This window comes from Pipistrellus kuhlii, unplaced genomic scaffold (assembly GCF_014108245.1).
Source record: "Pipistrellus kuhlii isolate mPipKuh1 unplaced genomic scaffold, mPipKuh1.p scaffold_m20_p_1, whole genome shotgun sequence".
NCBI lineage: Eukaryota > Metazoa > Chordata > Mammalia > Chiroptera > Vespertilionidae > Pipistrellus > Pipistrellus kuhlii.
The window spans coordinates 18,975,068-18,994,287 of record NW_023425404.1 but is presented as its reverse complement, the minus strand read 5'-3'; the positions used below and the strand labels follow the sequence as shown (position 1 = coordinate 18,994,287).

Below are 19,220 nucleotides of genomic sequence, written 5' to 3'. Positions count from 1 at the left end.
CATGGGAAAGTAGGCACGGTACAATGGTTACAGGTTACAGGCAATGCTGGCTGAGAGGCTGGTGCCTCCCGGCGCTTCTGGGACCAGATTGTTCCAGCAACAAGGTTGTTAATCTCGGGCAGTTCTCAGAAAAGGAGGATGGACCGCATTCCGATGTTAGTGCCCGTGTCCCAAACAACTCTGGGCCAGGTTAGAATGTGCTTTCTCTAATCAGAAAGGACCATCATGGATAACAGAGCATGGTTAATATTTACATTTATAATTATATAAATTATAAATATTTATAATATCTACTATTTAAATTATAATATCTACTATTATAATTATAGCTAGCCCTCAATATTCTATTTCTGTCCCTATCAGAAGTGACACGTTTTTGGGGTGGCATTTTCTGCTCTGCTTCAATAATATATGTAGTATACCATAGTTAGTATATATACTGAATAGTAGATAGTAGTTAGACGGATGACCTACAATAGATGTGATGTATAGTGTAGTGTAATATAGTATAGTAACGTATAGTATATTTTATCCGTATCGTCCCTGTTGATGGACATTTGGGTTGCATCTAAGTTTCACAGGTATTTACAGGATTGCAGTGAGCATCTTTATATATACCTTCTTGTGCACATGGCTAAGTGTTTCTCCAGGTATGGCTGTGTTGCAGAGTCTGTGCCCTCCCGGCGTTATTGCCTGCTACCATATTGCCGTCCAAAGTGGCTTTAGCAATGTTCCAAATATCGTCTCCTGGGCTCTTGTCTGTCTTTAAGCTTGCTTATGTTTATGTTCTTATTTGTCTTTTTCCTTGTAGCTTGGGCTCTTTGAAGAAATCTTTTTCTATCTCAAGAATATAAAGATACTCTCCTATGCTTTTTTAGTGATCTGACTCAACTTTTCATGTTCAGGTTTAATCATCCTGGAATTTATTTTTTTAGGGTATGAAGTAGGAAGGTAATTTTTCAACCAACAACACTTACTTAATAGTCCATGTTTTTTTCAGTTTTAGTCATTCTGCCAGAGGGTGTGAAGTGGATGGAAGGGCCCACATGCTAACCTCAGAAGCGCAGGTTAGAAACAAACTCTAAGACTTAAAGTAACCACAAGGACGGCCTGAAATGAAAACGAACTAAGAGCAGGTATGGTGGGTAGTCATGCCCTAGGCAGGCATCTTTCCTGACCAGATCAATCTTTATCCTAACTGAGCCTATTGTCTTTTTGCATCTAAGATAATATATCCCCAAAATGTCAGCGTAACACTCGTAACTTCCCTTTTTTCTGGATCCTTCAAGGCACAACTGGTGCCAGGACAGAGACCACAAATTCCTTCATTGTTATTGTTATCATGTTAATTGTTGACTACTAACTATCCTGTCCCCCCTAAGTGAAAGAAGTATGAGTCTATCATTTTACTTTTTATCCAATCCCAGAGATTCCCCCCCCCTCCCCCCCGCTCCCCACTTTGCTTTCTCCTGCCTCTCTAACCTTTCACCAATGGATTTCCTGTAACTCATCTATGTCTCCTCCTTTGAATGTAATGTATAAAATAGGCGAAAACCCAGACATTCTCTGGAGCATTATCACAATCTGTTGAGATTCTGTTTCCCAGCAATTGTCAACAGTTTAGCTCAAATAAGCTCATAAAAATTCTTTACAGGTTTTCACTTAACACATTCAGAGGAGCCTGACTAATGTTTGGTCAAGGCAAGACACTGTCACGGTCTTATTGTAGAATATTTACTTTTTAAATTGCCAGGAACATTCTGTTTTTGTCACCAGACAGAGACCAGGACTGAGGTGGGTTCTTGACTGCATGCAGGAAAGACTTGATGGTGTGAGGCCAGGTGATTCTGAGTGTACGTTTATTAAAGCTGCGACAGTGAAACAAAGGAAGGTCTTATGAGAGAATAGGCAAGATCATAGCAACCGGAGAAGCGAGGTGAGGCTGCCTTCGCCCTTTAGAAAGAAAGTCACGGACGCAGAAGAAGTGAGCCAGCTGAGCTGTGTGTTCTCAGGAAACTAGTTACAGAGGCAAAAGGAGGGGCCCTTGGAGACAGGCTCAGGGGTTAGCGGCCCCTGCCCACTGCTTCCCTGGCTGCAAGTCTCATTGGTACTCTTAGAGCTTAGGAGAAAGCAAGCAAGATACACACCTGAGCAAAGAAGGAAGGGCTAGGTAGTGCCTAAGGAAGAGTGAGCAGTGGATCCTTTGTCTTAAAGGTTTTTATCTGTTTTCTAAAGATGGGAATTTTAGGGGAGGTCTCAAACAGAATATTCACCGGTTTTCCAGTTGTGTGTTTTGAGATGCTGATGCATCAAAATGAGGGATCAGGGTCATTCTCTGGTCAGTTTCACTTTCATAGAATGTCACAGGAAAGGGACCCAGGGCTGTCTGCCCCTGCAATGTCTGAAAAGTGGAAGCCATTTGCTCCTAAGTGTCCTTTGCTAGGGAAGATAAGATCTTGCTGTTCCTTAGCTGGCTGCTAACCACTGAGCCTTATTTAGCTATCTGTCTCAGTTTCCACGTGTCAAAGAATTCTCCTAGCATCTTACTAACCTGCTACAGTTTGAGCATTTACTTGTCTACTATATATATATATATATATATATATATATATATATATATATATATATATGAAAATGCATCGAGTATGTGGATGCATATGTATCTGACTTTTCAACAACCATTCTTATATCTGGATAAAGAAGTCATGTGGCATCTGGGTATTTAGTGTTTTGTTTTGATTCTTAATAATTTCATCCAGCTTTTTATTATTAAAGTTTTGCAAATATACAGAAAAATTGGCAGCATCTATTTCCTCTTCACCAATCTCCCTTCTTCATTTAAAATGTCAAAAAATAAATTTTAAAAGAAGATAACATCATGATTCATATAAATTTAAAATGAACACATGTCAAAGATTTTATTTAACTCATGGAACTAGTCAGATGTTGCAACTAGTTTAGAAGAGAACTCCAAGTACTGTACCACACATTTACAGTCAGATAAGGAATACGGAAATGAATTTACAAATGGCTGCAAAGCTGCTTCATAGCTGTAGGGTGATAATTAATTACATTTTACCAGATACAATTTGCGTTTCTACAAGTTAGCTTCTACCTCTATAGAGTTGTGAAGTAGCCTACTCAAGGACAAAGGTAGAGATAATGCAATGGATCACCTCGCCAGGACACAATTTTTCAGTGTGTGTTTGTGTGTGTGTACATGTGTATATATGTAGATGACTAATGTTTTTCTGAATCTTTGAAAGTAAAATATAGATATGACATTTCACCCCTAACTAATAAATCTCCTAACAAATCTCCTAAGAATGGCATTCTTCTACATTAGGACAATAACATCATACCTAAAAAAATAAAAAATAATTCTATATCATCTAATATCCAGTTTATTTTAACATCAAAGGCCCATTGCATGAAGATTCATGCAAGAATGAGCCTTCCCTCCCCTGGTTGTTGGCACTGCCTTTGCTCTGGCCAGAACCACCTTCCCACCTTCCCACCTTCCCAGGCTCTGTGGTACAGAACACCTGTTTCGTCGCCCTGGTGATGATGCAAGCATCCTGCCCCGCCCCCGGCCACTTTGCACCTGCAAATTAACCTGCCATCTTTGTTGGGTTAATTTGCATACTCACTCCTGATTGGCTGGTGGGTGTTGCAAAGATAAGGTCAATTACAATAGCATGTTACTCTTTTATTAGTGTAGATTTCCCCAGTTGTCCCAAGACACTTCTTAGTTGTGTGTGTGTGTGTGTGTGTGTGTGTGTGTGTGCGCGCGCGCACGTGCGCATTTTGAACTAAAGTTTCTTTATTTCAGACTATTTAAAATTTTTGAAGAGCTAATCCCTTGGGATTAAATTTTCTGGTAATGCCCTGACCAGTTTAGCTCAGTGGATAGAGTGTCGGCCTGTGGACTAAAGGGTTCCAGGTTCGATTCCGGTCAGGGGCATGTACCTTGGTTGCAGGCACATCCCAGTAGGGGGTGTGTGGGAGGCAGCTGATCGATGTTTCTCTCTCATCAATATTTCTGACTCTATCCCTCTCCCTTCCTCTCTGTAAAAAAATCAATAAAATATATATTTTAAAAAATAAATCTGGTGACTATGCTGGGGGCCTTTTTGTAACATTGCCAGTATCACTGTTTCTGAAATGGATACGATGCCTTAGGCTGTCCTTCTCCTCCTCCCAAGAGAGCCGTGTCACTCTCATTAACATGGCCATGAACTGTGCCCTGTGCCCATGTAAAAGCAACCTATGGGCCCTTTGCTATGTATGCAGAAGAGAAGTATCTGTTGTTTTAGGGCTGTTAGCCAGCCTCTGTGCCGTACCCAGTTGGTAACTGCCTTGCCTATGAGGTTTCTCGCACAGACAGGAGAAATGAACTGGGACAGAATAGTCCATTCCTTAGGGATGGAAAGGAAGCTTGGAAATTTGAGATAAAATGGGAGACCAGGAGAGTGGACATGTTTTAGCATCCCTGTATTGAAGCTGCTTTTTGTTTTTTGAGTTTGGATTTGAGAGCTGGATAGTATTTAGAGTTCGTCACAATTTAGCCTTATGTTTTTTTTGTGTGTGTTTTTTTTTTTGTGTGTGTGTGTATTTAAAAAATAGTTACCCCTCAGTTTTTCTTAAAGTGAGGATTTTGAAAAAAATTTAAAAGGAATTTAATTATAGATCTTGTGAAGATTTTGATAAAATTTTTAAAAGGAATTTAATTATAGATCTTGCTTATAGATGTTATGCAGTTGTTAGGACTATTTCCTTTAATTCTGTCCCAAAGGCTAAATTTCTAAACTTACTAAAGTGTTGAAGGTCCCCAAAGCCACCCGTAGGTTTGGTGATTCAATATAAAGATTCGGAGAACTCAGCATCTAGTCATACTGAAGGCTATGATTTATTACAGCAAAACGCTGCAAAGCAAAATCAGCAAAGAGAAAGGCTCCTGGGGTGAAGCCTGGAGAAAACAAGGCATCAGCTTCCAGAGTCTTCTCCTACTGGAGTCACGCAGGACGGGCATAGCCCCTCCAGCATTGAGCTGCAAACTGGAACAACGCACCCAAAGTGTTTTCTGCCAGGGAGACTTGTTGGAGACTCAGTGGTCCCCGTTTTACTGGGGGTTGGTCACTTAGGTACCCTCCGCCTAGGGCTTCCCAAAAGGAAAGCAGCCGTTCAGCATGAAGCTCGTTGTTGAAGCAGTTTAGGTACAAGGAGCCCCTCCTTTCAGTTTTGGAAATGATGGGAACTCTCCCCGAATCCGGGTTCCCACACACCAGCCAAGGGTCAGCCTTTCAGAAAAGCCTTTCTAAGCATCACAGTCTCAGGCCTGTCATGCTAAGTCTTTTATATTCAACTGATTTTTTTCTTTACCTTCTGCGATGCAAATCAAAACATTTAAACATGCTCGCGTCGTCTCAGTAACAAAGTTATTCAGATTTTATATACACTGGCGGGCTACATGGGGAGAAGAGTAGACAAAAAGAAAAGGGTGTTGCATGTTTTGGTGATTACTTTGATTTTTTCTTTCCCGATGAGTAACTTTAAAAACAAAAAACTTTACTTGAATATATGCTGAGAGAGAGAGAGAGAGAGAGAGAGAGAGAGAGAGAGAGAGAGAGAGAATCATTGATCAGTTACCTTCCTTATGCTCTCTGAATGAGGATCAAACCCAAAACCCAGGTATGTGCTCTGACCAGATATTGAACCATTGAACCAACACTCAACCAACTGAGCCACTCTGGCCAAGCAATACGTTTTAATTTCTATATTAGTCTGTTACTATTTGTAAAACAACAACAACAAAAACAATAGCCCCCAGGCTTATTGCTAAATATTATTTTTAAAGTTATAATCTAAAAACCATACTGTGGGTTCTTAGGTGATCCTTTCTATTAAAAAATACACCAGTTTCTGAAAAATACGTAGAATGGGAGCAAATTTTTGCAAATCATGTATCCAATAAGGGATTTGTGTTAGAATTTATAAGGCACTATTACAACTCAGAAATAAAAGACATATATCCCAATTTTAAAGATGAACAAAGTATCTGAATAGACATTTCTACAAAGAAGATATACATATTCAATATCATTAGCCATCAGGAAAATGTAATCAAGACTATCATCAAACTCTTGTTCAAAGGCAAATCAATGTACTTTGCTACAACCAGTGCTTCACACCCACTAGGAGGGCTGTAATCAAAGGCACAGCCAATAGCAAGCAGAAGTTGGAACCCCCATGCACTGCTGGTGGGACTGTGGCACGGCTACTTTGGAAAATAGTCTGACAGTTCCTCGGAGAGTTAAGCAGAGTTGCCATATGATCTAGCAATTCCACTTCCAGGTATGCACCCAAGACAAAGGAAGATATCTGTTCATCGAAAATACTTGTACAAGCATATTTATCATAGCCCAAGAGTAGAAACACCCCAATGCCTATCATCTGATGAGTGGATAAACAACATGTGATAAATTCATATAATGGGATACTTAACAATGAAGAGAATTGAAGGACTGGCACACACTGCAACATGGATAACGTCTGAAATCATTATGCTAGAAAGAAGCCAGTCATAAAGGACCATATATCGTATGGGTCCGTTTAAATGAAATATCCGCTATAGGCAAATCTATGGAGATAGAAAGTAGAATGGTGGTTGACAGGAGCTGGGAGGACGGAGGACTGGGGGTGACTGACTGCTAAGCGGTGCAGGGACTCCTTTTGGGGCAGTGAAAATGTTCTAAAATTGACTGGGGTGATGGATGCACCCCTCTGAGAAAATACTAAAAGCTGTTGAATTGTACACTGTAGATGGGGGAAGTAAATAATGTGTGGATTATGTCTTAATAAAGCTATTAGAAAAATAACCGGTGCTTAAAAAAAAAATAACTTGCGTTCTTATTTGTCCATTATTATGAAAAAGCGGACCCGTCATACTCAGATGTTTGTTAGGATTCATAACTTAGATTGTCAGACACGAGTCAGTTGCTAACTGCATTGGAATAGCACTCGTTCATTCTGAAGAATGTGATTAGGAAATGTGATTAGCAATATCCTAAGAAAAAGGACACTGGGCTGGGAATATTTCAAGCATTTTCGACTTTGCTATATGACATGCCGCTGTGTTGCTGTCAGGAATCTTGGTTTAGAAACAAACCTCCATTTTCCTCATCTAGTACTTGGCTGCTGAGTGGGAACTGAGGTGGGGTTTTTCATTAAGGAGCTCTTGGCTGGAAGCTTTCCTCCTACGGGGTGTCAGTGTTAAAATGCCGAGGAGAAGACGGGCTCATCCATTAGCCTTTGACTATCAAGTCCTGTGGATTTGAATCGTCTAGTGTTTGGAGAAAGGTAGTATGTTTTCTTCCCACTTGCTTTTGTTTCATTCAGAGTTCATCAGTGCACTTTGCTGTAACCAGGCGAGTCTTTTCATTTTTAAAAAAATATATGTTATTGATTTTTTACAGAGAGGAAGGGAGAGGGATAGAGTCAGAAACATTGATGAGTGAGAAACATCAATCAGCTGCCTCCTGCACACTTCCCACTGGGGATGTGCCCAAAACCAAGGCACATGCCCTTGACCGGAATCGAACCTGGGACCTTTCAGTCTGCAGGCCGATGCTCTATGCACTGAGCCAAACCAGTCAAGGCTAGGAGAGTCTTTATTTGATGATCTCACTGACAGATGTTTCTTGCCCTGCATATTTTTCCTATCCATTTCAGCTTACAGTTAAGGAAGGCATGGCTGAGAAACGCAGTCTGTGTTCCATTGAGGCTGGTGCTGTGTCAGTCCCACTTGAGTGTCTGGAATGGAAAAAGAGGGATGAGGAATCGGGGACAATGCTCTCATTCCTCCTGAGGCAGGTCCTCAAAGGGTCCTCAGTCTGGTTTTTGAAGGATTGCGCATTCTTAGCCAGATCATCCCTCAAAGTCTTGTTCAAAGGCAAATACCAAAGCATATCCTAAAACCACAGAGAAATGAATTTTCAATTGGCTGTCATTTGCCATGACTCACGTCACGGTTCCCCTTATCATCACAAATCATTTCTGCATACCTGTCAAAGAGACACGGAGCCCTGGCTCAGTGGGTGTTTCAGAAATAAATAATAGCTAGAAAAATTCCCCAGAAGGGACATTATCATGTATCGTGAAATCTCAATGAGGACATGCCTCACCACAAAGAGGAGGGATGCCGATGAATGGGAAGCCCTGCATCCTGGTAGCCGCCTCTCCCGTGTTCCTGGGCCCGTCTCTGACAGAAGCTGTGCCGTGTGAGCGCACTGTGGTGTGGTCCCCAGAAGGCCGGGGGGATCTGGTTTCTTCTGTGACCTGACTCTCCGAGAGCCTTCATTTTAGTCCTGCGTGTGACATAGAATCAGTGAGCAGATACGTTATTTCTTTGGTGTTTCTACGATTGATGCTCTTATAAATCCTTGAGGGGATTTTAATACTGTTCAGTATGTATTTAAATCTGTATTTAAATAATAAGAAGTTAGGACTCTGGGCAGGAATTAACTGTGTATTGGAGAATGACCAGTCAAATGAACACTTCATAGAGCGGGCGAGAATAAATCACTCAAGCAAAATGTATCTGTCTTCCTCTGCTCCCTGGGTAACTGGTGCCAGGGAGCCACACTGCCAATCGTTTGGATATTCTGGATTAGTTCATGGAGAAGTCGATGGTGGCACCAGCATGGTACGGGGAGGGAATTGCACTTCTCTCCCGCCATCCTGCAGTGCCCCTGAGTGCAGGCTTATCGTACCAGGAAGTACCAAACCACACCGAGCACCTCTAGCCAGTGGGCACGTGTGGCAACAGGAAGAAAAGCAGGTAGAGGTCTCATCTGTGTTTATCTCTCTCTCTCCCACCTCTTGCATCCTTCCCAGGCAAAGGTAGAAGAGAGGATCCAAGAGGTCTTCAGTACTTACAGGCTGAATCACCTTGTTCCAAGGTAAGCCTGGCCGGGGCTTGAGGGGTTTGGGGAGACATTGCCCCCTGGGGGAGCCTTTTTTCTCTCCTCCGTCAGCTCCTCCAACCTCGGGGATGTGTCTGCCGTGAGACATGTTTCTTGACCTTGCAGCCACTGGCGTGTGCTTATCACCCCAACTTCTCAATGGTCTCTGGGCTCTTCTCAACCATGGTACCTGGCCTGGCCATACCCAGCCTGCTCAGCCCGGGCCAGCACATATCCTGATCTCTGTCAGCAATCCTGGTCTCACTCAGTTCCTTCACACCTCTACTTCCCATCTAACCAGCCCTAACCATAGCATCCCCATCGCTGCTTCTACTAATGGGTCCCAGCGAGCTTTCCAAGAAAACAAAACCATGTGACAGTGCCTGCGGAATGGCTTCACCGAGAATGATACAACCTACCTTCAGCTGGGCCTTCTTACTGCTTTCCAACCCTGTCATTCATCCCCTGTAGATTCCCTAACACACTCACCGCAGTGGCCAATCCACTCTCCGTGGTCTGGTGTCCTGATTCCTGAGGAAACCGAGGCCATCCCCCATGAGTCTCCTCGGGTTCCCTCTCTCGCCTCCAGAGTCCTGGATGGTCTTGGTTCTTTCCCATCATGTCTATCCTTGAGAATGTAGAATCCTCCCTTACTGCCAAGCTCACCTCTCCTGCTGACTTCTCAGTCCCAAACCTCCTGCCTCCGCTTCGGGGACCTTCCTTGATGCATTTGTCTGGGCTCTGGCATTTTCAGCGTCTCCCCTTTGCTCACCTCTCCTCCATGTGAACTGCGTTTCTTCACCCTAGTGCTGCATTCCCTAACACCACCACAGACACCTTTAGATTGTGAGTTTGGTGTCCTGCCAGTAGCTGATAATCACCCAATCCATTTGGCACGCTGAGGCTAGTGAGATCTAGACCAGTGGTCACTAACCGGTGGCCCGTGAGGTCCAAAAGGTTGGTGACTGTTGATCTAGACCAGTAGTTGGCAAACTGCGGCTCACGAGCCACATGCAGCTCTTTGGCCTTTTGAGTTTTTAGCAAAGGCCAGCTTAGGAGTTTCCTAATTAAGTTAATAACAATGTACCTACCTATGTAGTTTAAGTTTTAAAAAATGTGGCTCTCAAAAGAAATTTCAATCGTTGTACTGTTGATATTTGGCTCTATTGACTAATGAGTTTGCTGACCACTGGTCTAGACCATCAAATCTGATCATGTCTTTCCTGTGCCTGAAATACTTCAACGATTCCCTTAAATTTCTTTTTTCTTTTTGGTAACAGTTTTAATGGGATATAATTCATATAGCATACAGTTCCACTCATTTAAAGTGTACCTTTCATTCATTTAAAGTATACAGTTCATTGATTTTTTTTTTTAGTAGACTCACAGGTGTGCAGCCATCACCACAATTAATTTTAGAATATTTTTGTCACCCCAGCAAGAAGCCCTCAGCCATCACCCTCCATTTCCTCCATTCTCTCGCTTCTCCCCCAGCCCCTGGCAACCACTTCATTTCCTTTCTGCCTCTGTGGATCTGACTGTTCTAGACATTCCATGTAAACAGGGTCATACAGTATTTGGTCTTCTGCGGCAGCTTCTTTCACTCAGCACAGGGTTCCCAGGGCCATCATATGTAGCACAGTGACTCCTGGGTACCCTTTGGTTTAAAATCAGGCTCCCGGTGCATTTGTACGTCCTGCACGGTCTGCCACTGCTCACTGCCTTGTGCTTTGGATCCAGCTAAACGCAGCTCCCTGGAATGTCCCCGGTGTTCCCTTCCTGAAACACCCTTTTGCCTGGCCGGTGCATGCCCGTTGGGGCTCCTTCATTCATTGACCTAATGCTGTGTCCTGGGGGAAGCGTGTTCTGACCCTCGGTGCGGTCCCGCATGCTGCAGTGCCCACCACCCGTCCTGATGAGAGTGCTTGTTGGACAGGCTGTAATCACCGAGGACTTGTCCATGTTCACCTCCAAACCGTAGCTCGAGGGAGCTGAGTCAGCGTCCTTCCCAGCCTCCCTCGGCTCCCACAGGGCGGGTGTTCCCTGAGTCCTGACCCCTGCACCTTTTTGAAAGAGAAATTGAGTCTGTCTGGCCTTCTTCTCTTCTGGAATCTACTCTCAGCGCCTCCTGAACTCTCTGGAAGGCCACCAGCCACTCTGCGGTTTGTCCTCTTTCCCCTCAGTTTTGTAGCAGTATTTGCCATTGCTCAGTACCTCCCCGAAATTCCCTCCTCCCGCACGGCCTGTGACCAGGCATCTCCCAGCTTATGTAACGTTTTATTTTCTCCTCTGGCTTCTCGTCCTCCAAGGACGGGCCTTCCCCCAGTTCTGCACGGAAACTCTCTCTCTGCTCTGCCCTTCCCTCCTGCAGCCTGACCTGTCTCCTGTGTGCCGATAAACGGTTCCCAATCTGCCATCTGGATCCCTCTCTTGAGTGTCACATGCGTTTCCAACTGTGTGATTGACATCCTCCCCTGCACTCTCAGTGCCTCAAAGCCCACCTGTCCGGAGGCCAGCTTATCATGCTCGTCCCAGCCCTCAGTGCTCTAAGGACTCCTGGCTTGGGTGACTCCTAACACTTGCTCAGTAAACAGCGGCTGACCTGAGTACCTAGAAAAGAGAATGGTTCGTCTGTTTTCCCACTCTCTCTCTCCACCTAGTGCTTTCATTGAGGCCATTTGTAAACACATATGGAATACCTACTGCTGTCAGGTAGTTTTTCTCACGCACCATTCAGGTCATATTTTCTCCCTCTCCATTCACAACCTGCAGGGCTTCCCTTTGCCTCCTAAACGGGGTAGAAATTCCCCTGCTGGAGCTCCAGGCCGCTGGAAACAGGCGTCACTGCCTTTCGGCTATTTCTCTTCCATTCCTAATATCCAGGCCAGACCCCCCACCTCTCCTCTTGCACACTACACCTGTGTTGCATAATGCGCAACCATGTAAACTTAATTAAAGTTAACAAAGTTTACAATTCAGCTGCTCAGTCACGCCAGCATATTTCAAGTGCCCCATAGCCACACGTGGCTGGTGGCTGGTGGCTGGTGGCTGCTTCACAGACAGCACAGATGGCATTCCTGTCACTACTGAACGCTCTTTGGACATTCTGTGCCTTTTTGATGCTGTTCTTCTGGCTAAACCATCCTCCCACCATCTCCTGCCCTCTGGCCACCTCTGCCTGTGAAACTCTCTCCCTCCACCTGGCTGCCCCCTCAGCTTCCTCCTCCTCCACATGGCCTTTCCTGACCTTCCCTCTCAGACCAAGCTGCCCTCCCTGAGAGCCGTGGTCGGGTTTGGTCTGTTTTGCTTATGAAACCTACCCATTTCCCCCTCCTATTGTAGCCACTCATGTCCTTATTTCATTTCTAGCACTGAAGGAAGACTTTTTGTTTTTAATCTTCACCCGAGGGTATTTTTTTTTATTGATTTATTTTTAGAGATAGGGGAAGGGAGAGTGGGAGAGAGAAAGAGAGAGTGAGAGAGAGAGACAGACATTGATGTGAGACACATAGACTGGTTGCTTTCCCACACTTGCCCAACTGGGGCCAGGGATTGAGTCTGCAACTGAAGTCCGTGCCCTTTGGTCTGTGGGCCACCGCTCTAACCACTGAGAGCAACCAGGGCCTGAATGCAGACTTTTTGAGGTAAAGACGATGTTAATGATCTTATTTTGTGCATTAGTGGCGTGGGAGTTCCGCAAACAATTGTTGAATTGAATACCAGACAAGAGAATGGTTGTTTTTTCATTTCCGAGATCAGCAAGCACAGTGAATGTGTTGCCATGGCAGTTTTCCCCTTTCCTCTGTCGTTGCCCAGGCCTCTTCTGGGAGACCAGGCGCGCAGCGCAGCCCCCGGCCTTCGCCTGCCTGTGCAGGTGCCACGGCGGCACATTCCATCCGAGAGCCAGGACTGCTGACACCAGGGCCGAGGAGAGCGGCTGGCCTGGCCGTAGAATGCGAGCAGCCCTCTGGCCGGGGCTGTGGGTCAGCACGTAGGAGGTGGAATTTCCGGGAGGGAATAATAGACAGATAACTGAGGGGCAGGCAGAGTGCAAACTACAAACCTCAGAGAAGCGACCCCAGAAGAAATGACCGGAATGACGGAGACCAGCCGTGTCAGGGAAGTGGCGAGGCTTGGATTGAAGTTGCTTACAGGCTGGGCAGCACAGTCAGACTCTGGAGCAGCTTTCTGGGTGGTTTGTCACTGCCCCGCCTGCCGTGTGCTCATTGCTGCTTTTCACTTCGCCAAAGCCGCACCCCAAACACCCGTCAGCGTGGTTCCGGGCCCTTTAGGCACATTCAGATGTTGGGCTCTTTTCTCTCATTTACCTGCCCTGGGAGCTCAAGAAGTTGCTGGTTATGCATTCATTGACTGGGGTGGGGATGTCCTGAAGCAGAGAGAGTGTGTGCACACATGTGTGTGCACACGTGTGCATGTGTGTTCAGTACGGGACGGAAGCCTAAGAGATCAGACTAGGTTACGAGCTCTTTGTCTCTCCAGGCTTGTGCTGCAGAGGGAGAAGCACTTCCACTACCTGAAGAGAGGCCTTCGGCAGCTGACTGATGCCTATGAGGTAAATGCATTGATCAGGAGCATTTTCTGTCAAATCATCAGCCAGGTAGTTCTTCCCTTTGTTCTATTTCAGTGGCCTGCAAACTTCTTAGTCAACAGAGCCAAATGTCAACAGTACAACGATTGAAATTTCTTTTGAGAGCCACATTTTTGAACTTCAACTTCTTCTAACGCCACAGACTCGCCCAGGCAGTGGTATTTTGTGGAAGAGCCACATTCAACGAGCCAAAGAGCCACATGTGGCTCGCGAGCTGCAGTTCAGTTTGAACGTAAGAGACTTATGAGCGTGACCTGTTGCAGGGTCGCACATGGTACACTTGGCTCTGGCGGGAAGCGGGGGCACGGGAGCCCAGGCCCTGCAGAAAGGGCAGAGCTGGCTCTTCCTGGCCCATCCTCCCTCTGCTCGGGCAGCACCCAGACGGGGCGGCTTTCTTCCTCTGAGATCGCGGCGGAAGGGGTCACGTGCTTTCTTGTAGACACCCCCTGACAGCTAGCCAAAAGGCAGTTGTCACCTGTTCATCCCTAACCCTATGCCCTATAAGCTGATCTAGTTCCTAAGCTGGCCAAAGGGTCAGTCTGTAACTCCAGAGAGAGCTGCTGCGGTTCAGTGGTGTGAGCATGCCGCTGTAAAAGTCATCTCCCTCAGCTCCCAGGGCCCCCCCGAGGGCCTCGGGGAGGGGCACTGCGGTGGAGGAGCGGAAGGGTGTGGAGTGGCAGGCAGAGGGTGAGTGTGGGCAGGAGGGCTCTAGGCTTACTGTCCCGCGTTACACAGAGCTGCCCTGCTCTTAATTTGTATTTATTTTGGAATTGTACATTTGATTATTTACTACAGGGACTGACCAACCCAAATGCCCGTAGACCCAAGCAGCTAGCATGACCAGGAGAAGTGGGCTGGGGAGACTGGAGCAAACCGGAAGCCCCACACTTGGACTCTGTTCCCGCCCATCCCCGCAGACCCAGGTGGCCAGAGCTTGCTCTCTTTTCCCTCCAAATGAAGCCAGAAATTCAGATTGTTGTGTGAATTTCCAAATGCTTAAATGTTACAACCAGTTCCGATTAAACGGACAAACAAGCAAGCAAACACGACAGGGAGCAAGCAGAACACATCCATAGGCTAGAGCTGGCCTTGGGTTTCTATTTCTTAATCCTTGCCTGGAATCCTCCCTGGTTAGGGTCCAGCCAGCCCTGCTGCAGTTCACACCGAACCAGCTAAGCAAGATGGAGTAATTCGTTCAAAGGCAGATCGCTAGGAAGCACAGGAGCTGGGACTCACACACCCAGGTCGGCCAACTGCACAGCAGCTTCTTCGGGCACCACCAGATGGAAAGCTGGTCCTCGCACGTTGACGAAGAGGGCAGCCTGGGCAAATGGGAGGAGCACTGGTTGTGTGTTCCAGAAACCTGCTTCTCATCTCATCTCTGCCATTCACTGTCTTTGTCATCTAGGAAAAGTTTGTCTCTCTGGGCCTCATTTAGGTACTTTAAATCTGTACCACGGAGCCAGAAATACCACCTGCCAGCCTGGCCTTGGAAGCTCAGGGCATGTTTATAGCTTGAATTAGGGCCGTGGTCGGCAAACTGAAGCTCGCAAGCCACATGCAACTCTTTGGCCCCTTGAATGTGGCCCTTCCACAAAACACCACGGCCTGGGCGAGTCTATTTTGAAGAAGTGGCGTTAGAAGAAGTTTAAGTTTAAAAAATTTGGCTCTCCAAAGAAATTTCAATCATTGTACTGTTGACATTTGGCTCTGTTGACTAAGGAGTTTGCCGACCACTGAATTAGGGGCAAGTTCTGTTCACTGTCCCCTTGGGAAGCCTTTCCCAGCTCCCCCAGGCAGAGTCAGTCTCTCCCCGTGCCCTCTCGGGACTGTCTCTGTCCTTTCCAGCACTTATCCAGGCATATGTACGCACGTATGGCTCCACCTTGTTCCACAAAAGGTCACTTGTTCTTCTGTGTCTATTGCCCTCTCCCTCTACAGATAACCCCACACACACATCCTATATTCCAATCATCTCAAGAATAGGAGCAGAACTGAATTCATGATTGAGGCCCCAGTACCTAACTCAGTGCGTGGCACCGAGTAGGTAGTTACTGAATATTGGTTTAATCGGTGAATGAATTAATCCAGGAAACCCCTCTCTGGGATCCTGCCTCTCCTGGGGTCTACACTGAGAACATAGCAGCACTTCCTGGCACTCGATAGGTGCTCTGCTCAGTCTTCCTCAGTCTTCCTCAGATCGGGTTTAAGGTCAAGTTCTTTGTCCCACTGTCCTTTCTCAGACGCGGTTCTTTCAGCTGTTGGCTAAGGCCACAGGCAAAGCGTCCTTCATTCACTGAGTGTGCGGAGGGTGCCCTGCTGCCCCCGCCAGGCTGCCAGCAGGCAGACAGACATCCCCTTGTCAGCAGTCTCTTGGGATAGCTCTGAATAAGGGGTGTGTTTTCTCCCCGTCCCTGTGCCAGTGTCTGGACGCCAGCCGCCCATGGCTCTGCTACTGGATCCTGCACAGCTTGGAGCTGCTGGACGAGCCCATCCCCCAGATGGTGGCGGCAGAGTGAGTCTGGCGGCGGGGAGTCGAGGGTGTTCTCTGGGGCTGTACTCTGAGTTTGGGGTGCTTTTTGTTTTGTGTTAAATGAAAAACACAGACCGCTTCCAAGAAGCCCACGCATTTCCTGACCTCCAGTAAGCTCCTGAAACTCCTCCACGTTAGAGGCCTACATAAGCTCATGGGCAGAAAAGGCTTTGAACTCTTGAGGGCAGGATTCTGATTTCCTCTATGGGTTTTTTCTTTGGCTCTTGTTCGGGTCTGCGAGGAAAGTCATCATTGTCAACTCTGGGAGACACGATTCTGCCAGGAAGTACAGTATGCTTCTATGGGAGGGCATGTGCCAACCCACGGAACGGACACGCCTTGCCTTCCATGAACATCTCCACTGAAGCACACCCCGCCCCCCTACCCCCAGTGCCTGGGGACAGTGTCCTCTTGATGGGACTGGATGTGTTACCATCCTGGTGTGCAGATGCCGTGACTCACCATTTTCTTTCTTTCTTTTCTTTTTTAAAAAAAATATATTTTATTGATTTTTTTACAGAGAGGAAGGGAGAGGGATAGAGAGCCAGAAACATAGATGAGAGAGAAACATCGACCAGCTACCTCCTGCACACCCCCCCACCGGGGATGTGCCCGCAACCAAGGTACATGCCCTTGACCGGAATCGAACCTGGGACCTTTCAGTCCGCAGGCCGACGCTCTATCCACTGAGCCAAACTGGTTTCGGCAGACTCACCGTTTTCTTAAGACTCGAGAGATCTAAGCAACTAAGATTCTTCCCAAACTGCTGGTGCAGATGGTGTCCTCAGGATGGTACCTCATCCTCAGCAGCTCCTCACAATTTTAAAGAAGAAACTGGTCATCACCCCAGTCTTGGGGATACCTGGGGGAGGGGAGGGCAGGCAACCAGGAATCGGATCTGACGTCCCAGTTCTCACCGAGAGTGCACGTCCCCTCGGCAGCTACTTGAGATCCTCCACGCCCCTCGGGGCTCCTAGTGGAGAGGCCTCTGGGAGGGGAGGCCCCCCACCGCACACAGGGGTGTCTGTACCAGGACGGGCGGAGGCCAGCCGGGCCCCTCCCTGGCCACAGTGTCCCACATGAGTCACACTGTCAGGTCAGAAGAACAGAACCGCACATTGTCTCATTCATTCCGTCTTAACAATAACCTCTCATTCTTGCCTTCCTGGGCAGGGTGTCTTGTGATGCATGTGGATAGGGAAGATAATGAAGAATCAGGCCATTAACCCTTGTGATACGCACGATGCTCTCGGAGGGAGGGGAGAAATACGCATGGTCTCCCTCGTCACGACGCGGCTTCGAGCCTCGCTGCTTTTTAGCTCCACGTAGGGTTGGAGGCAGTTCCTGTTTGGTTGTCAAAGGAAAGGCCCGTGTGCTTTTGAGATATCAGTTGGGGGTTGTGGCTCGTTTGGGAAGTCTCTTCCCGACACACACACAATCAGGGTTTTGGTAGGGGAACGGAGAAGTCCGACAGGAGAGAAGGAAAAGGTAAGGGGGCCGTTGCTGAGTGAAGTACAGGTGCCCCCGGAGGAGAGCAGGCCCCTGTGAAGTGGAAGATCATCATGATAAGGGGTCAATTTTGAGTTTTTGTAGGTTGATATAGGTGAGGCTTTCCTGAGGAAATAAGCGCCAGAACAGCTCTGTGGCATCTGATAGGAAGAGGGGACCCTTTTGAAGGGCTTCTGACCCTGACCAATTGGAGACATCCTGAACAGTCACAGTAGGGTTCTGTCGTTAAAATGTTAGAAATTATGGTGCAATTTATACAATGAAATGCTGCGCAGCCATTTAAAAATGAAAAGTTAACAGATGCTCACCAGATTTATTGTGGTGATCATTTTGCAATATACACAAATACCAAAGTGTTATGTTTACATCTGAAACTGATGTTATATGTCAATTAGACCACAATAAAATTATATAGATAAATATGCATATTTACATATAAAAATGTGTATATTTATATAGAGATGTTCATGATTTAAGTGCAGAGGTAGCTTAAAAGATTTCACTTCTATAGAGTAAAGATATAGATGGTTCCATGCATGGACAAACCGGAAGGATGGATACACATGTCACTTCTGGATAGTGGGGCTAAAGGTGGTTTCTTTTTTTTTTTTCTAAACGTATTTTCATTTTCTAAAGTTTCCACATCGAATCTTCATTGTTTTATAAATGAAGATTACTGTTTTAAACCTGAAAGCTGACTTCAAGAACAACTTGACATTGAAGGGCTGGCAGTCTCTGTTCCATGGCTGCCTCACAAGCCCGCCTGTGGTTCTGTGGAGCACTGACTTAACACATGCTTCAGGATTTCAGGTGGCTCTGTTGGTTGGAGCATCGTCCGTCACACCAAAAGGTTGTGGGATCCACTCCCTATCAAAGCACATTCCTAGGTTGTGAGTTCCATGCCAGGTCGGGGAGCATATGGGCTCCAGCTGATTGGTGTTTCTCTCCCACATCGATGCCTCTCTTTTTCTCTCTCTAAAAATCAGTAGAAATGTGTCCTCGGGTGCTGATAATGTGAACAGAGCCCCAGTAGCTCTGGCCTATAAACAAAGCAGTTTTTAGTGAGATACAGAGAAATCTTAATGACTTCTCTAAAAATACGGGGATTTGTTTATTTAGACTACCTGGTATAAGATATTGCCTTCTTGTTTATTTTGCACAGGGGAAAAAATTGCTTTGAAATTGGAAACAGGTTTTTTTTCTTCTTTATACAAATATTAAGGTGACCTGGAGGCTGAGTTTCGCTCTGGTGTCTTATTATTTCCTTCCCTTTTTTCTCCCCACTCCCTCATCTAGTGTCTCGCTCTCTCTCTTTCTCCCTCTCCCCCCCCCCCCCCCCCCCCCCGCCCCCTTCCTATTCTGTTCACTGTTGTGACTTTGTTTAGGGAACAAAATGCCACGCTGAGTTCCCTCTAGTGGACAAAATCACTTTTGTCAGCCGCTGTGACTGCTGATCGAAGCCAGCAAGGTCGTTTTTTCCCCTGCTGTTGGTGTCAGACCCCTCAGGGGCCATATATTCATCGGAAGGAATTTAGCTTGCCTCTCTTAAGAGATTGTACCCACAAATGTAGCTGTGTTTACCTTAAATAAGTTAATATTTTGGAAC

General features: G+C 46.3%; 1 protein-coding gene across 1 annotated transcript in view; it reads left to right on the top strand.

The window, feature by feature from the left end:
• The window catches only part of LOC118716640 (protein farnesyltransferase subunit beta), a 60,215-nt gene that overhangs the window by 9,394 nt on the left and 31,601 nt on the right, over nucleotides 1-19,220 (top strand). Inside the window, exons 2-4 of the mRNA XM_036434206.1 lie at nucleotides 8,896-8,960; nucleotides 13,464-13,536; nucleotides 15,996-16,087. Coding sequence (XP_036290099.1) covers nucleotides 8,896-8,960; nucleotides 13,464-13,536; nucleotides 15,996-16,087 — 230 coding nt within the window. The remainder of the gene's footprint in view (nucleotides 1-8,895; nucleotides 8,961-13,463; nucleotides 13,537-15,995; nucleotides 16,088-19,220) is intronic.